Source organism: Zea mays, chromosome 6 (genome assembly GCF_902167145.1).
Source record: "Zea mays cultivar B73 chromosome 6, Zm-B73-REFERENCE-NAM-5.0, whole genome shotgun sequence".
NCBI classification, from domain to species: Eukaryota; Viridiplantae; Streptophyta; class Magnoliopsida; order Poales; family Poaceae; genus Zea; species Zea mays.
In genome coordinates, this window is record NC_050101.1 from 84,053,940 (window position 1) to 84,077,806 (window position 23,867).

The window sequence follows — 23,867 nt, forward strand, 5'->3', positions numbered from 1 at the left end:
TAGGGGCACCAACGAGGATTAGCCGGCACCTTGCGTGGTTTCGGATACCTCAGTAAAAATACCAGCGTCATCCACGAGAGTTTGCATATCTACCTTGCTCTTTAAGTTTCCACATTTGTATTAAGTATTTAAGTTTCAATCTTGTATTCATACTTATATAGTGTAGATTGAAACTTGGCCATTGCGGTAGAGATAGCAACACTTAGACAAAACCTAGTTTGCACATTCTAGTTTGATTATTTGCATGGGTTTTGCTCTAGGGATTTATTTGTGGCCTAGTTTAGTGAAAGTTTTAGAAGTCCTGATTCACCCCCCTCTTAGGCATCACCCGTTTTCTACACTTTGAAAACTCCGGAAACAACTTCGTCTAAGGTCTTGTACATCATATTTAGTTGAGCTAGCCAATCCTTCAGCACGGGATCATCCTCCGGGTTATATTCTTCAAGCTTCAGTGGAAGGGCATCTATTTGATAAGAATATATTTTTCGATAAGTATAAACAATCAACAGAAGATCAAGCAAGTAAGCAAAATACCTTCAAGTTCTTTCAATCTTATAGCTTCCCTTATCGCCTTGGCTTCTTTGATGGCTTTATGTGCCTACAAGAAAAATACAGTGTAAGTAGCAAAATTCAAAATAACGAAGTAAGGATCGAATGTTAAAAAGAAACATCTCCCGTATTTTCCTAGCTGCTTCGTTAGTCTGCTACTTTTCTCCAGCATTCCAGATGTCTGTGAAAAATTTCCACCCAAAGTCGGACGCTTTGCTTGAAGGGAGCTTAATAAGGTCCAAGGAGACTTTGTGATCTGGGTGGATCATACCCTTTGCATGCTTGCAACCAGCCTTTTCAAGCAATAAGGTTGCACTTCGTGCACCCATCCAAGCACAATAATCTCTCCAAGTAGACAACACAGTTCGCCAAAAGCATCCACTTCCATGGCTATCCATTTCACGGCCCTAGTGGCATCTCCATCCAAGTAATTTTTCTCGCTGGAGAAGGCCCCGATAGAGATGAAACTTTCCATCAACTTTTCACATCATTGGGCCTAAGTGGAGAAGCTTTACTCCCTAGAGTTTTGAAGTTCATCAACAATTTTCTGAAGATCGCTCTTCTCATCTTCAACAATCTATTTCTTCGTTTTCTACAGTTCAAAATTTTATTTGTAGCTTCAAGTTTTTCCTTCAGCTTAGTCATTTCGACCTTATGCATCTCAGCCTCCTTTTTAATTTGAGTCTCAATCTCCTCAATACGTCGCGCGCTCTAAACGCTTTCGGATTCAAGCTTCGAAATTTTACAATTATTTTCTTCGACAGATTTCTAAATCTCAGTTCGACTTTTAATGAGATCCTTGGACAGAGTATTAAGCATAGTCTCTTTTTCCTCAACGCTGTGACGAAGCTCGATCACTTCGAAGTGCAGATTATTTATTGCTATTTGAGTGGTTTCATCTTTGGCCTCTCTTTGCGCTTTTAGGGCCTTGCTCAAAATAAGCCCATACATATCACAATGAAAATCAATTAAAAAATCATACCTCAAACTATATTATTTCGAAACAGAAGAGAAGACCTCACATTCAAGCTCTTATAAGCCAGACTATCCACAAGGTCTCCCTTCGACATTGCCGATAATCCACATTTGAGCTTTGGGTATCCAATGTTTCTCAACATAATGCGACATACATCAAGTTCTCTATTGTCATGAAGATAGTAGAGATAGTCGTCTTCGTCGTTGCCGCCGTAAACAAGTGAGCCCGACAAACATTTGAGATCTTAAACAAAACCTTGAACTTTGGCAATTTGTTCAGCTGATAATTTTTTTCCTAACGTGTGCTGGATGATGTGTTCAGGTGGTCCGGCAGGTGTCTCTTCAACTGACGCAGCAATTTTTTCTTCATCATTTTTGGCCTTCGCCTTTTCCTTCGGAGTTTCGATCCTCAAAATATTAACTTTCTCCAAACCAATATCTCTATCCGGAGTTTCAATTGCCCATGGCGTGGCTTTGGCTGGACCACCTTCAGTAGTGGTGGCGCTCTCCAGAGCAGCGTTGCCCTTCGAAATATTCATCTTTTGCCCTTCGAAATATTCATCTGGGCGCTTTCCTTCTACGAAGAAGATGGAGCAGGCCTTGGTTGGGATGGCTCTTCAGGTTTCTGAATTGCCTTCAGAATATTGGTCATTCTCTTGCTCTTCTGAGGTGTCCCCTTGTGAGCCGGTTTTAGCTTTGGCCCCGATTTCAGCTTCGCCTCATGCTCTATGGTAGCTAGAGGGATCTCATCTTGAATAGGTAGCTCAACTACCTCTTCTTCAATCCTTTCCTCCTTCTCTTGCTATGAAAGTAGAGTTATTTAAAAAATTGTTTCAAAAATAAATCCCCGTCTAAGAGAAAATTAGAACAAAACCATTACCTTCGTTAAATCATAAGAGTCAACTTTTGACTCAGCGACGAGTGTGGGCTTGGCAGTGGTTGGAGTGGAGTTTCAAATACTACAAAAATACCATGTAATATACTCCCTTTTTTACAAAATAGTATTCGTTTTAGCTCTTAATTTTTATGTCTATATTTAAAAGGACCATGTTGTATCTAGACACACATATAAAACACATACATCAAATGGTGTATGAATCTGTTAATTTTTTTAAAATGAATTTTAATTTGAGACAGAGAGAGTACTAAATCATAGTATTGAAAACAAAGTTTTTTACATGGTAACCAAACACCTTTTAGCAAAAAATACCATATTATTCTCTAATATCATAGTTTTACATCAAAACTCTAAATATACTTTGTTTCTAAACACCCGCTCGGGCTCATGTAGTGAAAGAAGAATTGAAGTGAATTTAGAGAGAAATAAACTATTTTTTCTCTCAATTCCCTTATCACCAAATAAGCCTAATTGTCTCATTTGATAGAATGCCCATTTTTTTTACTCTATGCAGTGCAGGTATCAAGAAGCAAGCTTTGCCGCGAAGGTGGGCACCGTCGCTTTGCCTCTCCTCACTGGTCGCATGGATATTTGGCGACACCGACGTGCGGAACAAGATCGGCATCGATCCGTGATCTGGCCACTGGCGGTGGCACGACCTGCTCGCTGTACGGCATCGCCCAGCGCCGCTTCGAAGATAATGCCGCGCGATCGCGGCTTGGGTTTCGTGAGGGCAAGCGAATCCGAGCGATTCTTGGTGCCCCTCTTGTCCTAATCCATGAGCAGGGAGGGGGCGGCTGGCGCCCGCCGGCTGCTAGTGCCGTTCGGATCAGGAACGGAAGCCTCGCTCTCTAGAAGGAGCAGATTTTAGTAGGTAGAAGTAGAGCAGAAGCTTCCTCCGTCGCCTCTCGTCTTGCGCCACGTCGAGGCTTGTGGCTCGCGTGGTTGGGCTCATGACAGGGACGCGCGCTCGTGAATGCATTCACCAGTGTTTCAAGTCACCTCACAAGCAAAGCAAGGGGTGGGTGATTAGTGATTATAGCTTTCTGATATGACTGGTGCACTCAGTAGGATGTTAAAATTCAGAATTGTTGCTAGTATTTTCCAGTTGATTATTTTTGGAATGAAAATTTGATTTATCCTAGAACCGAAGGAGTAAGTTCCATTACGTTTCACCTCAGGCCTGGTTCGTTTATACCTAAACTATATGGATTATGAGGTATTAGGGTGAACTGAGGAGGATTTCGACTAGTAGAGGCACTCAATTTCTATGAACTTGGGATAAAACGAACATGATCTCAGGGAGCCGCACTCACAGTCGTAGCTGAACAAGCTTCATACGTCTTTATGAATTTACTTTTTAACCTAGAGATTGTTTGGCAGCAGTGGAGAGAAAGTAAATCTGAATCTTGAACATATTAAGGAAATAGGTATTTTCAGTTTTAATTTAATCCAGAAAACGACAATGATGCATGTGACGATATGTACGTGCATATGTGCATCACTCAGTAAATAATAGTAAAATATATAAATACAAAGAACAGATTGTACTCTGCGGAGGGACCGATACTCAAGGCATCAGTGACTCCATTCACACGAGACATCTCGTGTGTATGTTCGATATAGTCGTACGCAGTCGATGCAGACAGATGTACGCAGTGCAGTCACTCGAACGGCGTCGACGACGAGGAACTTTATCAGTGTTGGTCGAGCGGACGAAGCGAGCGTCGCAAGTACGCTCCCCAAAAACCTGATCGCCCGCACACCCGTGCAAGTGTCGCTCTGCGGACGGCGATTTCGGAGGCCTGCTCTCCCACACTCTCTGTGCTCGCAGAAGGTGAGGCGGGAATGGATGTGTGCAAAGCGTCTGAGACTGTACGTGCGTAATATTGTCGTAACCAAAAGCAGCCTCACCTCCTCCGTATATATACACGCGTAGAGGGAGGCCAACGGACAGTAACGGTCGCCATCAGAGCTACCGTTACAGCCAGCCAGAAGTGTGACTCAAAACCTTTTCCACGTAATGGGATTGCACAAGTGTGATCCCACCATTGCCTTCTCTCAGTAGCTTAATGTTAAGAATAACGTCAGCTTCTCCCAAGTCTTTCATTTCAAAATTATTAGACAAAAATTCTTTTGTCTTTTTAATCACATCAAAACTCGTCCCCAAGATTAGAATGTCATCAATATACAGGCATAAAATTACTCCCTCGCCCCACCACACTGATAGTATACACATTTGTTTGCTTCGTTCACAACAAAGCCAGCAGATGTCAAGTTCTATCGAATTTTTCATGACATTGCTTAGGTGCTTGTTTTAGTCCATATAAAGATTTTAATAACTTACACACCATGCCTTCTTGACAGTTTGCTACAAACCTAGCTAGCTGCTCCATGTAGATTTCCTCATCTAGCTCTCCATTTAGAAATGTTGTCTTAACATCCATTTGATGGACGAGAAGACCATGAGAAGTAGCCAGAGAAAGTAGCACACAAAAATTGTGGTCAATCGAGCCACATATGAATAAGTATCAAAGAAATCCTCACCTTCCTTTTGTGAATAGCCTTTAATTACAAGCCTCTCCATGTACCTTTCAATAGTACCATCAGGCTTAAGCTTTTTCTTGAACACTCATTTACTCCCAATGGGCTTACACCCATAAGGACGCTCAACCAAGGGCGGACCCAGCGGGTGGTCCATATGGTCCACGGCACACCCTAAGATCACATAAGTGTAGTTAGCATAGTGGTGTAATTGCCATATTTTAAACTTGGTGGTCAAGGTTTAAATCTTGTTGATCCTTATTTTTTGTTTGTTTTTTTATTTTTTTTCTTGGCACACCCTAAACATAGCAGCTGGGTCCGCCACTGCGCTCAACGACCTCCCAAGTTGCATTAGACATAATAGAATCCATCTCACTCCTTATCGCTTCCTTCCAAAAGTCAGCATCAGGAGAGGGATATGCCTCTTCAATGGTACTTGAGGTGTCATCCACAAGATATACAATACAATCATCACCAAAGGACTTTGCAATCCTTGGTCTCTTACTCTTTCGAGTTGATACATTGTCATCTTCCACATGATTATGTATATGAGATTCCTCAGTGTGTTCTACCAGACTACCACATATTGTATTTTATGAATTTTAATTATATTTTGATGAAATTATACGAAGGTACAACATATAGCCACATATAGTCATCAAAAATAATGGGACCATAAAATCCACAAGATGTCAACATTTTTTCTATTTTATTTCCACTTATTGTGTGAGTTACACGTGAAATCACTTTAAGTATCCAAGTTTCAACATAATCAATACTTCACTTTACCATTTTTATGTGGGAACTTGATATTATCTTCTATTAAATGTTTATTAGTATTGATAATTTACTTGCAATTTCGTGGTCGAACAAGAATATTTTATGATAACCAATTAATACATTATCCGACAAGTATCCGATATCCGATCAAATAATATCTGTATCCATCACTTATCCGCCCGGATAAATATGCGGTACCTTTATCCGTATCCGTCCCGTTTCTAACTATCTGTATCTGATCCCGAATCCGTTTTAAATACATTAGGGTAGGATACAGGATGAGCTACTATCCGTCTGTATCTGCCCGTTTTCATCCCTATGTGGTGGCGGGGCACACAACGGCGGCACATGGCGACTGCGATGCGGGGTCTGCAATGTGGGCGGCAGTGGATCGGACGCACGCACGGCGGCGTGACGTACACATAGTACTGCTACTGTGCTTGATAGTGGTGTACCCACCGCGCTAGAGCCGCGTCATCGACCGTTCGAACACGTACAGGGTTTAGCTCGTGCGTGCGAGTCTTCTTGGAGCGAAAGCTGCTGGTGCGCCGGCCCCATGCATCCGGCCGGCGTTTCTTCTCGCACTGGCTTGCGTTGCGTTGTGTGATGTGCATGCCTACTTAGGGGCGACCGCAGAGGGCACAAGGGGCAATGTCTCCCTAATGCTCCCCTAATTCTATAGGATATGTTAGGTTTTTAGCTAATTCTTATGTAAATAGTGAAAAAAATGTTTCTAACAGCCCTTCTAATCTAATTTGGTCCCCCTAATTTTGTATCCGGCTTCACCCCTGAGTAGGCATGCAGAGACCAAATAAGACCGTTAGCCCCTGACTATGCCGGATCTGGCTTCGCTCTTCTAATAAAGTGAGCGATTAGAAAATAGTACACAACGATTGACTGAACGAACAGAGATTATAAAATGACATAATTTCATCATACAGAGACCAAATAAGAGAAAGTTTGTGAGCTTAAGTTTCTAAAATAAGTTACATAAACTCAAACTTATAAAAAAGATGGATCAAAATATGGAGTGATTGCTAAAGTCAGACATCAATAAAAACTGGATACAATCCATATAAATTATGCTACTTCATAGCAATTACTAACGTTTAAAACCAACAAATAACCTTTCATTTTACTGTTAGTGTGACAAATCATTGTTGCTCCATCAAATTCAGCAACCTTAAACACCATGGAGTCTATTGCGCCAATATGGTCTCACAAACGATCTAATGCTTGCAAGAGCCAAGAACATTGTACCGTACTTGGGCTGTAGCCTCAGCCCGTAGTGTTGGTCTGGCCCGACACGATTATATTTTTTATTTTACAAAAAATGTATATACACATATACAATTTATATTCAATTTTAAAAAACATCTGATCATGATGTTCTATTGGTTAGACAGCTTCACCTAGTGTCTCCTGCCCTTCTTCTATCAGTGCATGGGTTCACATTTTACGCTGATTTAATCAAATAGGCCGACGGGCTGGTCCGGCACAGTCAGCGGCCGGCAGGACGTGGCTAGGCCAGAGTTGTGGCCCGCGGGCGTCTGGCCCGTACCGGGCCGCCGTTTGGCCATCTATAGGTGTGCAACAGATTAATTCGAAATAACTGTGATAGGTGTGAGGAGTTATTTGTAAAAGGATGACGTGAGACGATCGTTGAAATTGGTGCTTTAAATCTCTACTAACTATTAAGAGGGAAATGTAGACTGCCCCCGCCTCCCTATCCCGCCCGCCCGCCCGCCCGCCCGCCAGACGCGACAACCGCGATCCCCCCCGCCCGCCGCAATCCCCGCCTGCCCTCCGCAATCCCCGCCCGCCATGTGAGGCATGCTGCAAGTCCATCAATCACCGGATCATCTCCAGCCGCCTCGCCCCCGCGGTCCTCCCCGATGAGCACGCGCTCATGCCCCGATGGCGGGGCGGCGGAGGAGCCGTCGTGCTCGTGCGGCGCCGTGTCGGAGGCGTCCTCTGAGGAGTCGCCGCTCGGCAGCCCCATGTCCATACTCTCTCCAGGTTCACCTGCCGCGACGGAGGCAGGACGGCGCAGCGCGTCGACCGGCCCGTGCGCGCGTCCCGCCGGATCTCTGTCAGCACGCTCTCGAGCCGCTCGTCTATGAAGGTACTTCGTCAGACCGTCCCCTTCTTTCCTTCCGGTGAGGTGGTGAGCAATGGAGCCGGCAGCGACGGTGGAGCGGCCGGTGCAGCGCCTGGGGCCACCGGTGGAGCCCACCCCCACCGGCCCTCACGGCCTGTAGTGGCTGGACCGGTATCCGACGCAGATGGCGCTCATCGAGTCGCTGCACGTCTTCAAGCCCGACCCGGCGCGTGACGGGGCGAGCCCCTCGGAGACCATCGAGCGGGCCCTCGCGCGGGCGTTGGTCGACTACTACCCGCTGGCCGGCCGCCTCGCCGTTTCCGAGGGCGCCAGAGGCCTCCACGTCGACTGCAGCGCCGAGGGCGTCTGGTTTATCGAGGCCGATGTGTGGTGCCGCCTGGAGGACGTCGACTACCTCGAGTACCCGCTCCAGATCCCCAATGACGACCTGCTGCCGCACCCGCTGCCGAGGCCTACCCACGAGGAGGAGAGCAAGCTGATCCTACTCGTCCAGGTACGCGCACACGCACAGGCCTCGTCCGTGGGTTAATTCCAGCTGCATTGTGCGGGATTGCGTTGCTTCGCCGTGGATTTGCGACTCCCAGCTCTCTCTCTCTCTCTCTCTCTCTCTCTGACTGCTCCGTGCAGGTGACAACGTTCGAGTGCGGCGGCTTCGTGGTGGGCTTCCGGTTCAGCCACGCGGTGGCGGACGGGCTCGGCGCGGCCAAGTTCATGGGCGCGGTGGGGGAGCTGGCGCGCGGGGCGGACCGAGTCTCCGTGGCGCCCACCTCCCTGCTTTGAAGGTACTAGCCCACTGCTTGCCCTCATATCGTTAGGCTGTGAGTTCCTGTTATTATCCGTTATGCGCTGCAATCCTCTCCAAGTCTCTATTCTCATGCTAGAGAGACTATTGAAAAATCAACAGTCGTTTTGAAGTGTTGTTTGCAAAATTTTGCTCGAGCCAATGTTACTTTGTTTCCATCAAATTGACTATGTAAATATATGCATCTTCTCATAAATTTGTTTTTATTTAACACAGAATATGTGCCACAGATTGTTCATGATAACTCACTGCTTAATTATGTTTTGATTGGAGTAGGAAATTCAAACAACACTGCGTGAGGAAATCAAAAGTGCTTGCGAATACCGTCCATTTGAAAAGTGTGATTACAGCGCAAGGATTGCTAATGAGATATGTTGCAAGAAGCTGGAGTATGTACTCGAGAAGTTGGATACAATGCAACAATTGCTTTTCCCCTGCTGTTCTGTTATTTTCTCAGTTCCCTTATTTGGAACTTGATATGATCAACATGGATCTGCTACTATGATTTTCTCAGTTCCCTTAAAAATGGTAGGTGACCTGAATGAACTATCTGATTTCTAAGATGGTAACACCGCTGATATGCAAATGCAATGCATGGTAGATTTGTGTGCCGATCTGCCCGGACATCGTCCCGCCATGACTGTTTGGTCCAAAATTCTTATTATTTCCCTTGGTTCCTCAGCAGACTAATGCATTAAATTGCCCATATGTTTTACAGGTAAATGAATATCCTTGTGTTGTAGACACACTCAACATTTGAGGAAATGATGTTTAGCATTTATTTGGCTGGAACTTACATCATGGAGTTCAGAAAATATACTAAAGAGCCGCGTGAGAGGAAACTAAAGGGTTCTGGCTTAAGTTGTATCAGGTAAAAATTTTCACCATTGACCCAACCTCTGCTGCGGCAATTTCCAGGTAGGCTCTGCATCCCCTCCCGGTTGTTGAGCTGTTCTGTAGAGTTTCCTAAGAATCAAGGGTTGTTGGCATGGTTGGGAATGTTTGAAACATCTGCCATATTTGTAATAGTTCTCTACCATATTTGTAATATTTAGTATGATCATCGACAACTTGGTTGTTTAGTTTTTGGGCATTATAGGTGACATCCCTTTGTAAATGAACTACACAAACCACACACATAGATTTTATGGATAACAAAGATGCACTGCACAACGAAGAGAATATCTATTATTATTATATTGGAAATGAGTATGTGTTGTATGATATTTCTTTTTCAATCTCCTTACATGTTGCAGGGACACACAAACCAGAGAGCTTTCACACACTTTGATTGTGATGCGAGCCAAAGAGATTCATGAGTGGTCAAGAAGCCAGGAGTACAAGACTATAATGCAAAAAATGCTTCAGGTGGGCTAAACAGAGGTTTGTACACAGAATCCATCATGTTTTTTTTGCAATGGTGACAAATACAAGACTGTAATTTCTTTGGTCAGCTTGTTTTGGTCCTACTCAGTACTCACCATCATTTGGAAATTAGATACCATGATGCTTGTATAATTAGCATTGGGTGCATACTAAGGTGATTTTAGCCACTTCCTGATATCTACCTAGCCTCTCGGAGCAATTCAACTCGCCTGATATCTATCTTACCCCTATCAGCAAATTCAGCCCCCTCTTTTGTGAAATATTTCCTCTCAATCTACTTCACTCTTTTGAGAGTTAAAATAACCTTAATTAGGACCACCATTCTAGATTTTATTGAGAAAGCTACGACATTCCCCTTTGTTTAGTCAAATGATGGGTCGTTACTAAATTGGTGCACTCCCTTTATGTTCATGGTAAATGAAAATCTCATTCAAGATCTATTCCAAAATACTAAACTATGGTTTATAATTTTACACCATTCAACATGGTAGGGCAGAGTTATGGTTATGCATTGTGTTGCTCTGCTCCGATAAGATAGTATTAAATGTTGTTCGGCATAATTTTGTAACTGAAATTTTCATAGCTTTTTAAGAATAATTGCCCTTAACAATATATTGACATACATCTTATTAAACTGGTATACAAATAAAGTTTGCAAAGTAGAGATATTTCCTTCAAAATGCATATGGACTTTATCATTTTCATTTTTCTGTTTACAATCATGGCTATATGAATTTACCTGTTCACTGAAGTATTTGTCTCTTTCCATGCTTTGCAGCAAGCTTTCTGGTATGGAGCTAAATGGTACTCTGGGTTACTAATTATCGAGTCTATAGGCTCTGAATAAAAATGTATTGGTGTTCTTGGTGTTGCTATTGCGGATGATCAAGTCCATGCGCATGCCGTTCTTCCCTGACAACGCGACCCAGGTGTCTATCTCCACAACATCTCCCCTATCAATGTCAAACAAGAGGAGCGCGTGATTGTGAAACCCGGTATAGTAAATAGAACATGACTGATGTATATACAATAGTTAGTTACCATCTGCTGTACTTGACGTCTGGTGATAAAGTATTTCTTGATAAAGCTAAAGATATTACAGTTCGATTGTTACCTGCTTGGGATAACACATCTAGCATCCTCTATAATAGACTAAATCTAGCTCATGGACGAGCCATAATCCTGGATGGTGGACCAACATGAGTTACTGCTATTCTGTATTTCCACTGAATAACTACTTTTATTTCAAATACTTTCTTAAACATATTGTAGTTCACAAGTAAGGTGTACTGGTACTAACCTTATTCAAATCATTCCATGCTGCACTTTTCGTAATAACAAAGGGCAACCATTGAATTCTGGGTTTGTTGCTGTAAGAGGAACCAGGGATGGCATCACTAAGAAAGTTGACAGCTATTGAATATATCGTATTATACACAGCCAGCAAACTTCAAATTAAACTCTGTTTTTTTCAGAGCTGTGGAATTCTTGAAACAAGTCCTTGGAACTTACAGCTTAAGATATATTAAGGCTTCCCGTATGCTTGGTGACCAATTAGCACTTGCATGGGTCGTCAAGTTTCATCTACCATCGGCTTTGGGAAAATTTTCTAAGCATGAAGCATTTACTGGTGAAGTTAATGGAACATCTGTTCTCTTCTTGCCTTGTGCTGTTTATAATTGGACCTCGCCTGAGGGTGCTGGACAGTTTCATGGTATACCCTTGGATGTTAAGGTATAACATTTTCTTACTTGTAAGGAACTTAATTGGTCAGTGTTTTGCTCTTTTTCTTCATGGAAATAAATTGTGGCCTAATATTAATAGAAAATAGTATTCTACAGGCTCCTTACACATGAATGCATGCTGCTAACATAGATGTAAAAACTAGGAAGATTTGGTTCACCGTTACCTTTTCTCTCATATGTCATTTATAATTCAAATAAATTTCTAGAAACTGCAATAATACTGTGCATTGTGGATCCATGGTGCTTTCTTTTGTTATAAGCTATGCTCCGATTGATGATCAGTTTGTCAGCATGCAAATATGGATCATTTGTGCAGGAGTATACTAATTCAATAAATGTGCATGATGTGTAACATTGCTGAATATGTTTTCTATTTACTGTGACATCCAGAATAATTCTTGTACCATTTTTTCAGGTTGTCCATTTCAAAGGTTCAAGAAAGCGATTGATGCTTGAGGCATGGAATTTCTACAACTCATTTTCAATTCATTTACTCTTCTTTTAAATGAGCTTTCGGTTCCATTTTATGTACTATATAAGTATGCTCATAGATGTGAATGCACCCACAGCTATATGTGATTATCTGTTACTCCCTCTGCCCCGGTATATAAAGCGTAACCACATATAGTCTAAGACCAAGGACTGTATTTAATTCTCTCTCAACACTAGAACTACTGCATCAATATATATTACGGGACTTGAATAAGTGGTTATGCCTTATATATTAGGACAGAGGGAGTAGAAATAAATACCATCCAGTTTTATATGAAAAGTATGTACTAAGAGTAGATAATCAACGACTTGTAAGAAGGGCATCTGGTCATGCTTTGTTTATGATATATACAGAGGCTTTGGAATTTCTCAGCTGGAAAGTTTCTGAAGACATATACCGGCCATGTTAACACAAAGTACTGCATCCCAGCGGCGTTTTCTATCACAAATAGCAAGTATATTGTCAGTGGCTCCGAAGACAAATGTGTCTACCTATGGGACCTCCAGTCAAGAAGAATAGTGCAGAAACTGGAAGGCCATACTGATACTGTCATTGCAGTCTCATGTCATCCCAAGGAAAACATGATCGCATCCGGGGCGCTTGACAATGACAAGACCGTGAAAGTTTGGGTCCAAAAGGAAGAAGATTGATGAGCTACCTGGTTACGCTCTTATCTACATTGGCTGTCATGTGGACTGACTAATGGTAAGCAAAATATGCAGCTTCCCAAGCAACTAAAGTTTGCTGTAGTGGAGAATGTGATGCTCCTGGCATGTGTAACTGAGTGAGTGCTATATTGTCTGTTCAGCAGCTCGGCGATGATATTAGTGAACTCAAGTGTTCTGTAGAGCTATTCCTGGGAGGCTGGGATCATGTAAGAAAGACTCAACACAACAATGCTTGAACTTCATTTGTTGTGTTTCTGATCCCCTAATCTTTGATGCGGAGCTGTTTTTGTTATCTATCCATATTAGCTCAATATTTTGAAGTCTGTACGCTGGGTTACAGGTTCAGTTGCTGGTCATAGATGCTGAAGTATATTAGCTGACCTTGTCATGGTTCATTGATTTATTTTTTTAAGTTGTGGCACATAGAAGGAAGAAAAAAAAGAACTTTAATGTGGCTGCTGTGCTCAATTTGGGGGAGTTAATTTGAAAATTCTGAAACTCAAATGCAACTCGATGAAAGCTGAACCAAGTCTGCTCTAGAACTGTGATATTAGCTGCCAAAGTGCATGCAGGTGTAATTGGTGTATCAGCTAACTTCTGTACATTGTGTTTCTTTCCAGTTGTGCATCGCGTTTGGATTGTGCCCACATAAACCCTGCCTAACCTGCGCAGCCCGGCCCGGCCAAGATTAGGCAGCAGATTGGGTCGCCGTCGCCTCGATCTGGACGCTTGGGAGCCACTTGGTCATGCAAGCAGCAAGCGAGAGTCATCAAAGCCAAATATCGGTCACAGTCCACACGCTTTCGTTGCATCCAGTCAATGGCCTAAATTTGGCCGTGCTGCTGCCGCGGGCCCGGGATGGAGTATACCCGGGATTATGGCTTATGGATCTCATACTTGTGAAAGAAAATGAGAAATATCTTTGCATGTTGAGTAGGCTGTGTTGGGCTTATCTGCTTACAGATGAATGGGCTACTTTTCTTTCTTTTAGTTGTACTAGGTGAGTGCCCCTGCGTTACGACGTAAGTAAAAAATTATATGCAATATATATAGAGCTTAGTTGATGTTTGATTGTAGTGAACAAACGTAGCCACGTGATAGAATGTTTTATAATTACTTGTGTCAATAGAGGGAACTTTTTTTATTGATTCATTGGTACGTTACTTAATTGATGTAATGGATTTCAATTGTATCTTTTAGTCCATATATTCAGTTATCCTTCCATGATAGCTTCACCATATTATTTCAATCTATTTAGACAACAGTGAATGTGATAGCTAACTATGTTTGTTCAATGCTTTTGATACAATTATAAAACTATGTATGAATCAATAAAAAAAGTTCCCTCTATTGACACAAGTAATTATAAAACATTCTATCATGTGGCTACGTTTGTTCACTACAATCAAACATCAACTAAGCTCTATATATATTTCATATAATTTTTTTACTCCCGTCGCAACGCACGGGCACTCATCTAGTATAGTATATGTTGGGGGTATGCTTCGTAGCCGAAGATCCTAAAGAAAGAGAACACCTTCGGCAGATCCTCTCAGGAACAGTGCCGAAGCTATTACTTATAGAGCTTCGGCATAGTGACAGATCTCAAGACGAAGGGACGAACCGACTTAAAGATGGATTGACTTAAAAACCCATGATGTTTTATGTCATTATTGTAATCGATTGTAAAGGACATAAATGTAATTTTACACAAGCTGCGCCCTGTGCCTATAAATAGGTGAACAGTACCCCTGCACTATTCACGTAATCCGGTAATCGCTAACGCATTACGCTGGAATTATTTTCTGTCAAGGCGAAGGTATAAATATACCTAAATATTATGTTTTAATATTTAAGTTCATATTATGAAGTATATGAATAATGTAGTTTGTTTTTAATAGATCTTCCTCTAATGTTTAATATTTTATATTTTATTTCGCATTGTTGTATGTCCGATCACAAAGGTATGACCTTCGTGGTATTCTGTCCGTGGCCTTCGTCCGAAGTTCATTAAATCCTTGGAGAAATAATGCTTCAGCGGACGAAGGACATTATTATTTAACATTTTATGTTGCCTTGTTCTTAATTCATGGCATTTGACAATAAGTCCCCAACATTGGCGCCCACCTCCGGTGAACTCACTTCCACTTTTTTGAGCTGATAGCTTCGTTCAACAACCAAGCTGGAGCTGCTTCGGCTCCGAAGCTGGTACTCCCGATAACAGGCGGTTCATGCTCAGAGCCAGCTAACAAGAAGCAGAAGAAGGAGGCACTGAGAAGGGTACAACATGTCGGGGTGCAAGGACCCTTCATCAAGTCAAGATGGTCCCACATCCCAATTACCTTCTCTCAAGAGGACCTTCAGCTCAAGGATTACCCTCACAATGATGCTATGGTTATTTCTTGTGTTATCAAAGGATTTCTGGTCCACAATGTTCTGGTTGATACAGGCAGTGCAGCGGATATTATATTTGCTAAGGCCTTCAGACAGATGCAAGAGCCCGAAGATAAGATCCATGATGCTACACATCCCCTTTGTGGCTTCGGAGGAAGGCAGATTGTAGCGCTCGGCAAGATCACGATGACAGTGACCTTCGGATTTGTCAATAATACAAGGACTGAACAAGTTGTGTTTGATATTGTTGACATGGAATACCCTTACAATGCAATCATTGGTCGTGGGACACTCAATGCTTTTGAAGCAATTCTTCATCCAACATATCTTTGCATGAAAATACCTTCGGATCAAGGGCCTATTGCTATTCATGGAAGTCAGGAAGCTGCCAGAAAGGCCGAAGGAAACTGGACAGATTCAAAAGCAATCCATAATATAGATGGAGCCGAAGCTTGTGAGCAATACAAGTACAGAAGGGAGAAGGCTGCTTCGGCTGATCAGCCGAAGCCCATGCTCTTATGTGAAGATATAGCAGAGCAGAGGGTGCTGCTGGGATCTCAATTGTCTGAAGAGCAGGAGAAAACTCTAATAAGGTTCCTGTTCAACAACAAAGATGTCTTCGCATGGTCAGCTAATGATCTCTGTGGTGTCAACAGGGATGTTATAGAACACTCGCTCAATGTTGATCCATCCTTTAGACCCAGAAAGTAGAGGCTTCGGAAGATGTCTGATGACAAAGCCGAAGGTGCTCGGAATGAAGTGAAAAGACTTCTCAGCGCTGGAGTCATCAGAGAAGTAAAATACCCAGAATGGCTAGCTAACACTGTTATGGTGAAGAAGGCCAATGGTAAATGGAGAATGTGCATTGATTTTACTGATCTCAACAAGGCTTGTCCGAAGGATGAATTTCCATTACCAAGGATAGTTTCTCTGGTAGATGCAGCAGCTTCGTCAGAGCTCATGAGTCTACTAGATTGTTATTCAGGCTATCATCAAATCTGGATGAAGAAGGAAGATGAGCCAAAAACCAGCTTCATCACCCCCAGTGGTACATATTGTTACCTTCGGATGCCTGAGGGGCTCAAGAATGCTGGAGGAAGCTTCAATAGAATGACAGCGAAAGTCCTTCATTCTTAGATAGGCAGAAATGTGCTAACATATGTTGATGATATCATAGTAAAAAGCACGAAGCAAGAAAATCATATTGCTGATCTGCAGGAAACATTTGTTAACTTTAGGCAAGCTGGCCTGAAGTTGAATCCAGAAAAATGTGTTTTCAGAGTAAAGAAGGGCAAATTCCTTGGTTGTCTAGTTTCAACAAAAGGGATCGAAGCTAATCCAAATAAAATTGAAGCTATCCTTCGGATGGAGCCGCCAAGCACAAAGAAAGGGGCTCAACGGCTAACAAGAAGATTGGCATCTTTGAATCGATTTATATCCAGATAAGCAGAGAGAAATTTACCATTCTTTGAAGTGCTGAAGTCGGCCGAAGTTTTTCAGTGGGGACCAGCTCAGCAGAAAGCCTTTGAAGAGCTGAAGCAGTATCTGATAGACCTAACGACTCTAACTCCACCAGCGCCAGGGGCTCCTCTGTTGCTGTATGTGGCAGCTTCGCACTTTGTAGTGAGTGTGGCACTTGTTCAGGAGAAGCTTGAAGGACAAAATAAAAAGCAAGCCCCAGTATACTTTGTCTCCAAAGTTCTTAGTTTATCAAAGAAAAACTATACAGAATTAGAGAAGGTGCTATATGCTGTCTTAATGGCCTCTAGGAAGCTTCGTCACTACTTTCAAGCATACCATATAATTGTTCCTTCATCACAGCCTTTGAAGGATATTATGAGGAACAGAGATGCTACCGGAAGGATTGGAAAGTGGGCTGCGGAACTCAACGAATTAAGCATCGATTATGTGCACAGATCCTTGATTCAGTCCCAGGCGTTAGCAGACTTCATCACTGACTAGACGCCAGGGGCTCAGGAAGAAGAAATAAGTAAAGATGCCGAAGCCTGGACAGTGTTCTGCGACGGTTCCTGGGGAGCCTTCGGGGCTGGTGCAGCTGCTGTTTTAGTTGCACCTTCTAAAGTTAGAACATGCTATGCAGTGAAACTTTATTTCAGTTGCACAAATAACATTGCTGAATACGAAGCTTTACTTTTGGGGCTTCAGAAGTTAAAAGCGATGGGGATAAGAAGGGCGGTTCTCAAAACCGATTCCCAAGTTATTTCTGGTCATATTGATAAGAGTTGTAAAGCAAGAGATCTAAAGCTTGACAAATATTTGGATACAATTCGAAGGCTTGAAGCTTCTTTCGAAAGGTTTTCTGTCAAGAATATTCTACGAGGAGAAAATGAGCACGCTGATCTGCTAGCCAAGTCTGCGGCACATGGGCTGCCTTTACCTTTGGAAGTGTTCTTTGAAATAATAAAAGCACCTTCGGTTGACCTTCTTGAAAGAGCAGTGCTTAATATATCTCCTGTTTATAGTGAAGATTGGAGAACTGAGATCATGTCTTTTCTCCAGGGCAATTTCCTTTCAGATGACGAAGCTTATAATAAGAGAATAGCGGCAAGAGCCCGACCATATGTAATAATAGAAGGGGAGTTATACAAGCATGGAGTCTGTTCTCCATTGCTCAAATGTTTATCCAGAGCTGAAGGTATAGAGCTGATGAAAGAAATACATGCAGGCCTGTGTGGATCTCATATCGGATCCAGGCCCTTGCTGGGTAAAGTTTTTCGTCAAGGATTTTATTGGCCGAAGGCAGCTTCGGATGCAGCAGAATTAGTCCAAAAATGCGAAGGTTGTCAAAAATGTGCAAGAGATCAAAAACAGCCTTCGTCTCTAACTCAATTAATACAGCCTACTTCAAAGATGGGGCCTTGATTTGATAGGCCCACTTCCACCAGCACAAGGAAATTTAAAATATGTTGTGGTGGCAGTAGAATATTTTTCTAAGTGGATTGAGGCGAAGACCTTAGCCACAATAACTTCGGTCACTGTTCAAAAGTTTTTCTGGCAAAATATTGTGTGTCGCTTCGGAGTGCCGAAGGCTATTACTGTGGACAACGGAACACAGTTTGATGCTGAAGCTTTCAAAGAGTTTTGTGAACAAATTGGCACGAAGATTCATTTTGCATCGGTTAGGCATCCAGAGTCAAATGGACTTGTCGAAAGAGCTAATAGCATCATAATGACAGGAATAATGAAGTTAATCTTCAATCAGCCCAGGGGAAAGTGGCCAGATGAATTAATCAAAGTGGTGTGGACCCACAACACAACAATGTCAAGGTCAACACGCTTTACACCATTCAAATTGCTGTTTGGTGACGAAGCAATAACCCCAGAAGAAGCTAAAGCGGGATCAATAAGAACAGTGGCTTCGCCGGAGGACGAAGCTGATTATTTTGTGGCAAAAGATGCTATAGAAGGGATCAGGCTTCAGGCTGTGGAGAATATCAATAAATATCAAGCCGAAACAATAAAATGGCGTGACAGAAAAGTTTGGTTAAAAAATATCAAGCCAGGGCACTTAGTACTTCGGAGAGTGGCCAACCTAGATACAGTAGGCAAGCTACAGTTGAAGTGGGAAGGACCTTTTCTGGTAGTATCTTCGTCAAGACCCGGTTCCTACAGGTTGAAGGATATGGACGGCAACGACATTCCTAGATCTTGGAATGCGGATGAACTTCGGTGGTATTATGTGTAGCCTGATGTAATCTTTTTTATTCTTTCCTATGGCACCCTTTTCCTTTCCAAAGGGGGAGAAAGGTTTTTAATGGGACCATAGCATGTAATTTCTCTTTTTCTCATTTTAGCTCTACAAGAGCAATATCCCCCAAAAAATGTAAATGTAAAAAATGTGCATGCACCATCGAGTGCAAAGAGAAAAGGAAAAACAGGGAGAAGCTCGAAAGACGTCCCTAAGGGGATGCAGAGCACGACGAAGCTACAAAAAGCCGTTCCTAAGGGAGCGCAGCGTAAGTTTTCTGCTCAAAAGTCATTCCTAAGGGAATGCAGAGCTTATAGCAAAAAGTCAACGTTGATTCTGCCGAAGTATAAGGCGAAGCGCGAAAAGTCAACGCGATACCGCCGAAAGTAAAAGGCAAAGAAGTTCAAAAGACGTTCCTAAGGGAATGCAGAACTTACAGCGAAAAGTCAGCGCTGATACACCGAAAGCGGTGAAGCCGAAAAATAAACGGCAAAGATTTGATATTCCTAAAGAAATAAGGGTTTTGATTGTGGTTTCGTATGTGTCTTTGGACATTCATTTGCACGATATATTACATCATACATTTGCATTCATAAACATTCATTTAGACATACATAGGATCATCATCACCATAGCATAAGATAGTTGTTTCACTCTAAAAAGAAGGCTTCGGAAAAAAGAAACAAGTTTTATGCTTCGCTGTGTACGAAAAGAAGGGAAGGTGTTTTTCGCCTTCGGCTCAAAAATGCTAATTTCGTCCACACCAAAGCACTTTATACATTGATGGAAAGGTAAGAATATATTACAAGGTATGCATAAAGTCCACAAACTAAAATTTAATTACATCATTCTTTACACAAGTTATTACAAGAGTTTTTTGAGCTATTTCTACAGACTACTGGAGCTTCGTCAGTATTCATGGAGCTTCGTCTTTTTACTCCGTAGCTTCGGCCTCGGCTTTGTCATCCTGTATATAAGTATTATAAGCAAAATTCAAATTCAAAGGAAAAGGTAAGCATAAGGTATGATTTTGTTACCGGCTTAAGATGGCTTCGAGCTTCGTCACCAGCTTTGCTTCGTCCACCCTTTGTCCATACTAATTTTATAAATCTATTTGCAATACTTCGGGCAAGGTTGGGAATGTTATCCAAGTCTGCCGGTGATAAGCAGAAATTGGGTCTATTGATGACCTTTCCGTGTTCACAGCCAGACTTCAGGAAGGCAACAGTTGTGCCCCGAGAAGCTAACAGGGCACAGAAGTCACCATGTCCAGCTATAACTTCGTCAAGATCATCAATTTCACCCTCAATATGCTCGAAGGCACCTGGCAGGTCTTCAGCCGAAGGAGTAAATTTCTCGCTGCTGGCTCCAACAAAATAGAACACCTGCTTCAGCCGTTGAACACATCGATTGTTGAACGCTAGACATTTAGTCTGAAGGCCTGTCAATGATTTTTTCAACTCTGAACTTTTTTTGACTTCGGCTTCAAGTTTTGCATTAAGCTTCAGCTTTTCTTGTTCAAAGTTTTCTGATTGAGAGAGAAGCTTCGAATTTAATTCAGTTATTTTAGCTTCAGCCTCCGCTAATAAGCCTTCGGTTGTTTAAAGCTCGAAGTCTTTCTTTTCGATAGCAACTGATTGCTCTTTTATCTTGCTCTCTAAATTCTCAATTATAACTTCGTGCTTTTTTATCTTCTAAGTCCTGCTGCATTTTCAAAGCTTTGCTCAGCAACATACTCTGCACACAAACAACCTTTGTTAGAAAACATCTTCGTTATTAAAAACAATAAAAGTCAAAGAAAAGTTGTTTACCTTGAAATTGGAATAAAATAAACTACCGACGATGTGTTGTCGTCGGTAGCGGCTGATATCTGTTTCGAGCTTCGGAAAACCGATACTCTTTGATAGAGTACCGATAACCTTCGCGCCGGTCTGATTTCGCACGCAACCCAACCTTTCGTCATCAATGCCACCGAAGAGAAGCGCTCCCGGCCGATACCCGCAAGATATAGCATATTCTTTTAGTTCTTCTTTTTAGCTTTTGTCAGCTCTTGGCCAACTAAGTTTTGAAAGTTAAAAGCTTCATCTTCTGAGGTATCTTCGGTCATTTCTTCCTTCTCGGGTTTTGTGGCCGTAGTCTCTTCGGTGGCTGCGGCAGCCTCTTCTGTGGCAGCTTCTTCCGCGGCCATGTTTAGTAGTATTTTATCTATATCAGCAACCATGCTTTCTAAATTAATATCTTCGGATCTGGCAGCTTTGGCTCTGGCCTCTTCTGCGGCAGCCTCCGAAGGTACAACTTCAGTAGCTGTCATGCTTTCAATAGCCGGCACCTTCGGAGCTAAAGCTCCTGGTGGTGTTGCTTCGATGACTTCTGTCACAGTAATGATTCTTTGCCTTTTTGGCCTAGATGCCTTCGTTTTTGTGGGCTCCTTTTCCTTCTGAAAAAGCTTCGTCAGATGTAGTCCCAGTGGACTTAGTTTGACAGGTAAAGATTTAGTCATTACCTTTAAGATTTCCTCTACTTCGGTAGCAGAGGGTGTCGCAGAAGTCCCTTCTTCTTCATCAATTAGTTTTTGCTTCGGAGTCGAAGCCTTTCTTTTCTTCGGAACAACTGTTCTCGCCTCAGACTCTTGTTTTTTCTTCTTCGGTTGATCTTCATCGTCTTTATTCAGAGCACTAGCTACTCTCTTCCTTTTTTGGCCTTCGGCACCCTTGTCTAGCCGCTCGTAGTTAGGATATTAAAAACCTGTAGCATCCATCACTCGGTTTAGCCTTCGCTTCGGACGGGTGCCGAAGGCCGCAGTCATCAATTGGTCTTCTTTTTTAGAATAATTTCCGAGTATTTCATTGCACATTACTTCGATTGTGTCCAGCCATTCTTGGCAAGGCACTTTGAAATGTCTTTTGAATTTGTAATGGTAAGGCAACCAGATAAGTTCTCCTTCCTTCTTTTTTTCCTTCAAGCTTCAGCATGGCCCACTCTTTCATAGTTGGAAACACTTTGAAAGCTAAAAATTCTTGCACTAAGTCCCTAGTGCCGATATGCTCCATGATAACTCTAAATTCAGCCAACGCAATTTGGGTTGGACCCTCTGGTGTCATATTGCACGGGGGTCTGGTCTCTCCGAAGATCAGCTCTAACGGACTCTGGACCAGCTTCTCCTTATCGTCGTCAATTTTGACGTAAAACCATTCAAATTTCTAGCCAGCTGGCCACTTACTTCGGTAACTGATCACTGGAAATTTTGTAGTCTTGCGGTAGGCAAAATTGTAGCAGCCGAAGTTTTCATGTAACCCATCTCCTCTAGCCTTGGTCTGGTAATGAAGCTCATGCACTCGGCAGAAACCTTCGGCAAATGGTTCCACCCCTTGGCTTCGGAGAGCCCAAATGTAAACACTAAGCCTAACGATAGCGTTAGGAGTTAGCTGATGAAGGTAGATCCCAAACTTCTTCAGCACATCAGCAATCATCGTATTCAAAGGGAATCTTAAACCAGCTTTAAAGAAACTTTTAAAGATTACTACTTCATCTTTTCCTGGCTTCGGAATAGTTTCTTCTCCACCAAAACGAACCAGCTCTTTCTTTTCTTCACTTAAATAGCCCAATTTCAGCATCTTAGGTAAGTCACCTTCGGAGATGGTGGATTTTCCGAAATCCAGGTGGCTGGGTTTGCTCGGCACCGCGCTGCTGTAATCATCTTCAGACTCAGTCTCCTCAGCATCAGCTTGCTCTGCTTTAGCGGCAGGGACATCCTCCGATGTTACCAGCCCAGACCGCTTCATTGCTTCGAAAATCGGAACAGTCTTAGTAGCTTCGGTCTCATCTCCCTCACGATCAACCCTGGCAGTGGAACGAACTCTGGCCATTTGATTATGATTTTCTTGAAATTTTTGTTGTTGACTTTTTGATTTTCATGAAGCTTTTCCTCTTGTGACAAAGCAGAATCAAAAGCAACACTTCGTTTGAGCACGATGATTAAGCTTCGGCTATGGCTAAAATTTTGGCAGCAAAACAGTGCAATAGCAATGAATGTTGTGGTAACTTCACACCTACCCGTCTGTTTATATAGTGTCGCAGGGGGAAGGTGAATCGTCAAGGTCTCCCGCACCGAGCAAACAGTCACCCGCACTCGCTGAATGGTGGGCCACAAGGTCCAAGAAGGTGAATTGTTGGGGCGCGCGTAACTGCTGCAAGATGGGGCCACCACACGCACAGATTATTTTAATCGTTTCTCGCCAACGAGCTCAGGGAAGGTGTTTTTTGGATCTTCGGCATCCCGAAGCCTAGAAGACTTTTTCACGGATCAAGCTCGTTAAGAAAAACGATCTAGCACCGCGAAGGGGCTACTGTTGGGGGTATGCTTCGTAGCCGAAGATCCTAAAGAAAGAGAACACTTTTAGCAGATCCTCTCAGGAACAGTGCCGAAGCTATTACTTATAGAGCTTCGGCATAGTGACAGATCTCAAGACGAAGGGACGAACCGACTTAAAGATGGATTGACTTAAAAACCCATGATGTTTTGTGTCATTATTGTAATCGATTGTAAAGGACATAAATGTAATTTTACATAGGCTGCGCCCTGTGCCTATAAATAGGTGAACAGTACCCCTGCACTGTTCACGCAATCCGGTAATCGCTAACGCATTACGCTGGAATTATTTTCTGTCAAGGCGAAGGTATAAATGTATCTAAATATTATGTTTTAATATTTAAGTTCATATTATGAAGTATATGAATAATGTAGTGTCAGGGACCATAATTAGGGGTGCCCCCAAGACTCCTAATCTCAGCTGGTAACCCCC

The 23,867-nt window shown here is 42.6% G+C and overlaps 1 protein-coding gene across 6 annotated transcripts; it reads left to right on the top strand.

The window, feature by feature from the left end:
• The first annotated feature begins 7,495 nt into the window (after positions 1-7,495).
• Positions 7,496-14,209, top strand: LOC103629498 (acyl transferase 7). Of its 6 annotated transcripts, XR_004850199.1 has the most exons (10): positions 7,528-8,361; positions 8,496-8,650; positions 8,947-9,198; positions 9,389-9,541; positions 9,927-10,053; positions 10,835-11,051; positions 11,532-11,790; positions 12,217-12,999; positions 13,106-13,168; positions 13,583-14,209. XR_004850199.1 is itself a non-coding variant. In XM_035959963.1 (3 exons), the coding sequence occupies exons 1-2, from the start codon at positions 8,032-8,034 to the stop codon at positions 8,646-8,648; spliced, it is 483 nt and encodes a 160-aa protein (XP_035815856.1). In that variant the 5' UTR covers positions 7,496-8,031; the 3' UTR covers positions 8,649-8,650; positions 8,947-9,090. The 6 variants fall into 6 exon arrangements, 1 of the variants encoding a protein (XP_035815856.1); XR_002262698.2 differs by lacking the exon at positions 13,583-14,209 and having other exon boundaries at positions 13,103-13,255; XR_004850198.1 differs by lacking the exon at positions 13,583-14,209 and having other exon boundaries at positions 13,106-13,255.
• Positions 14,210-23,867: the final 9,658 nt, after the last annotated feature.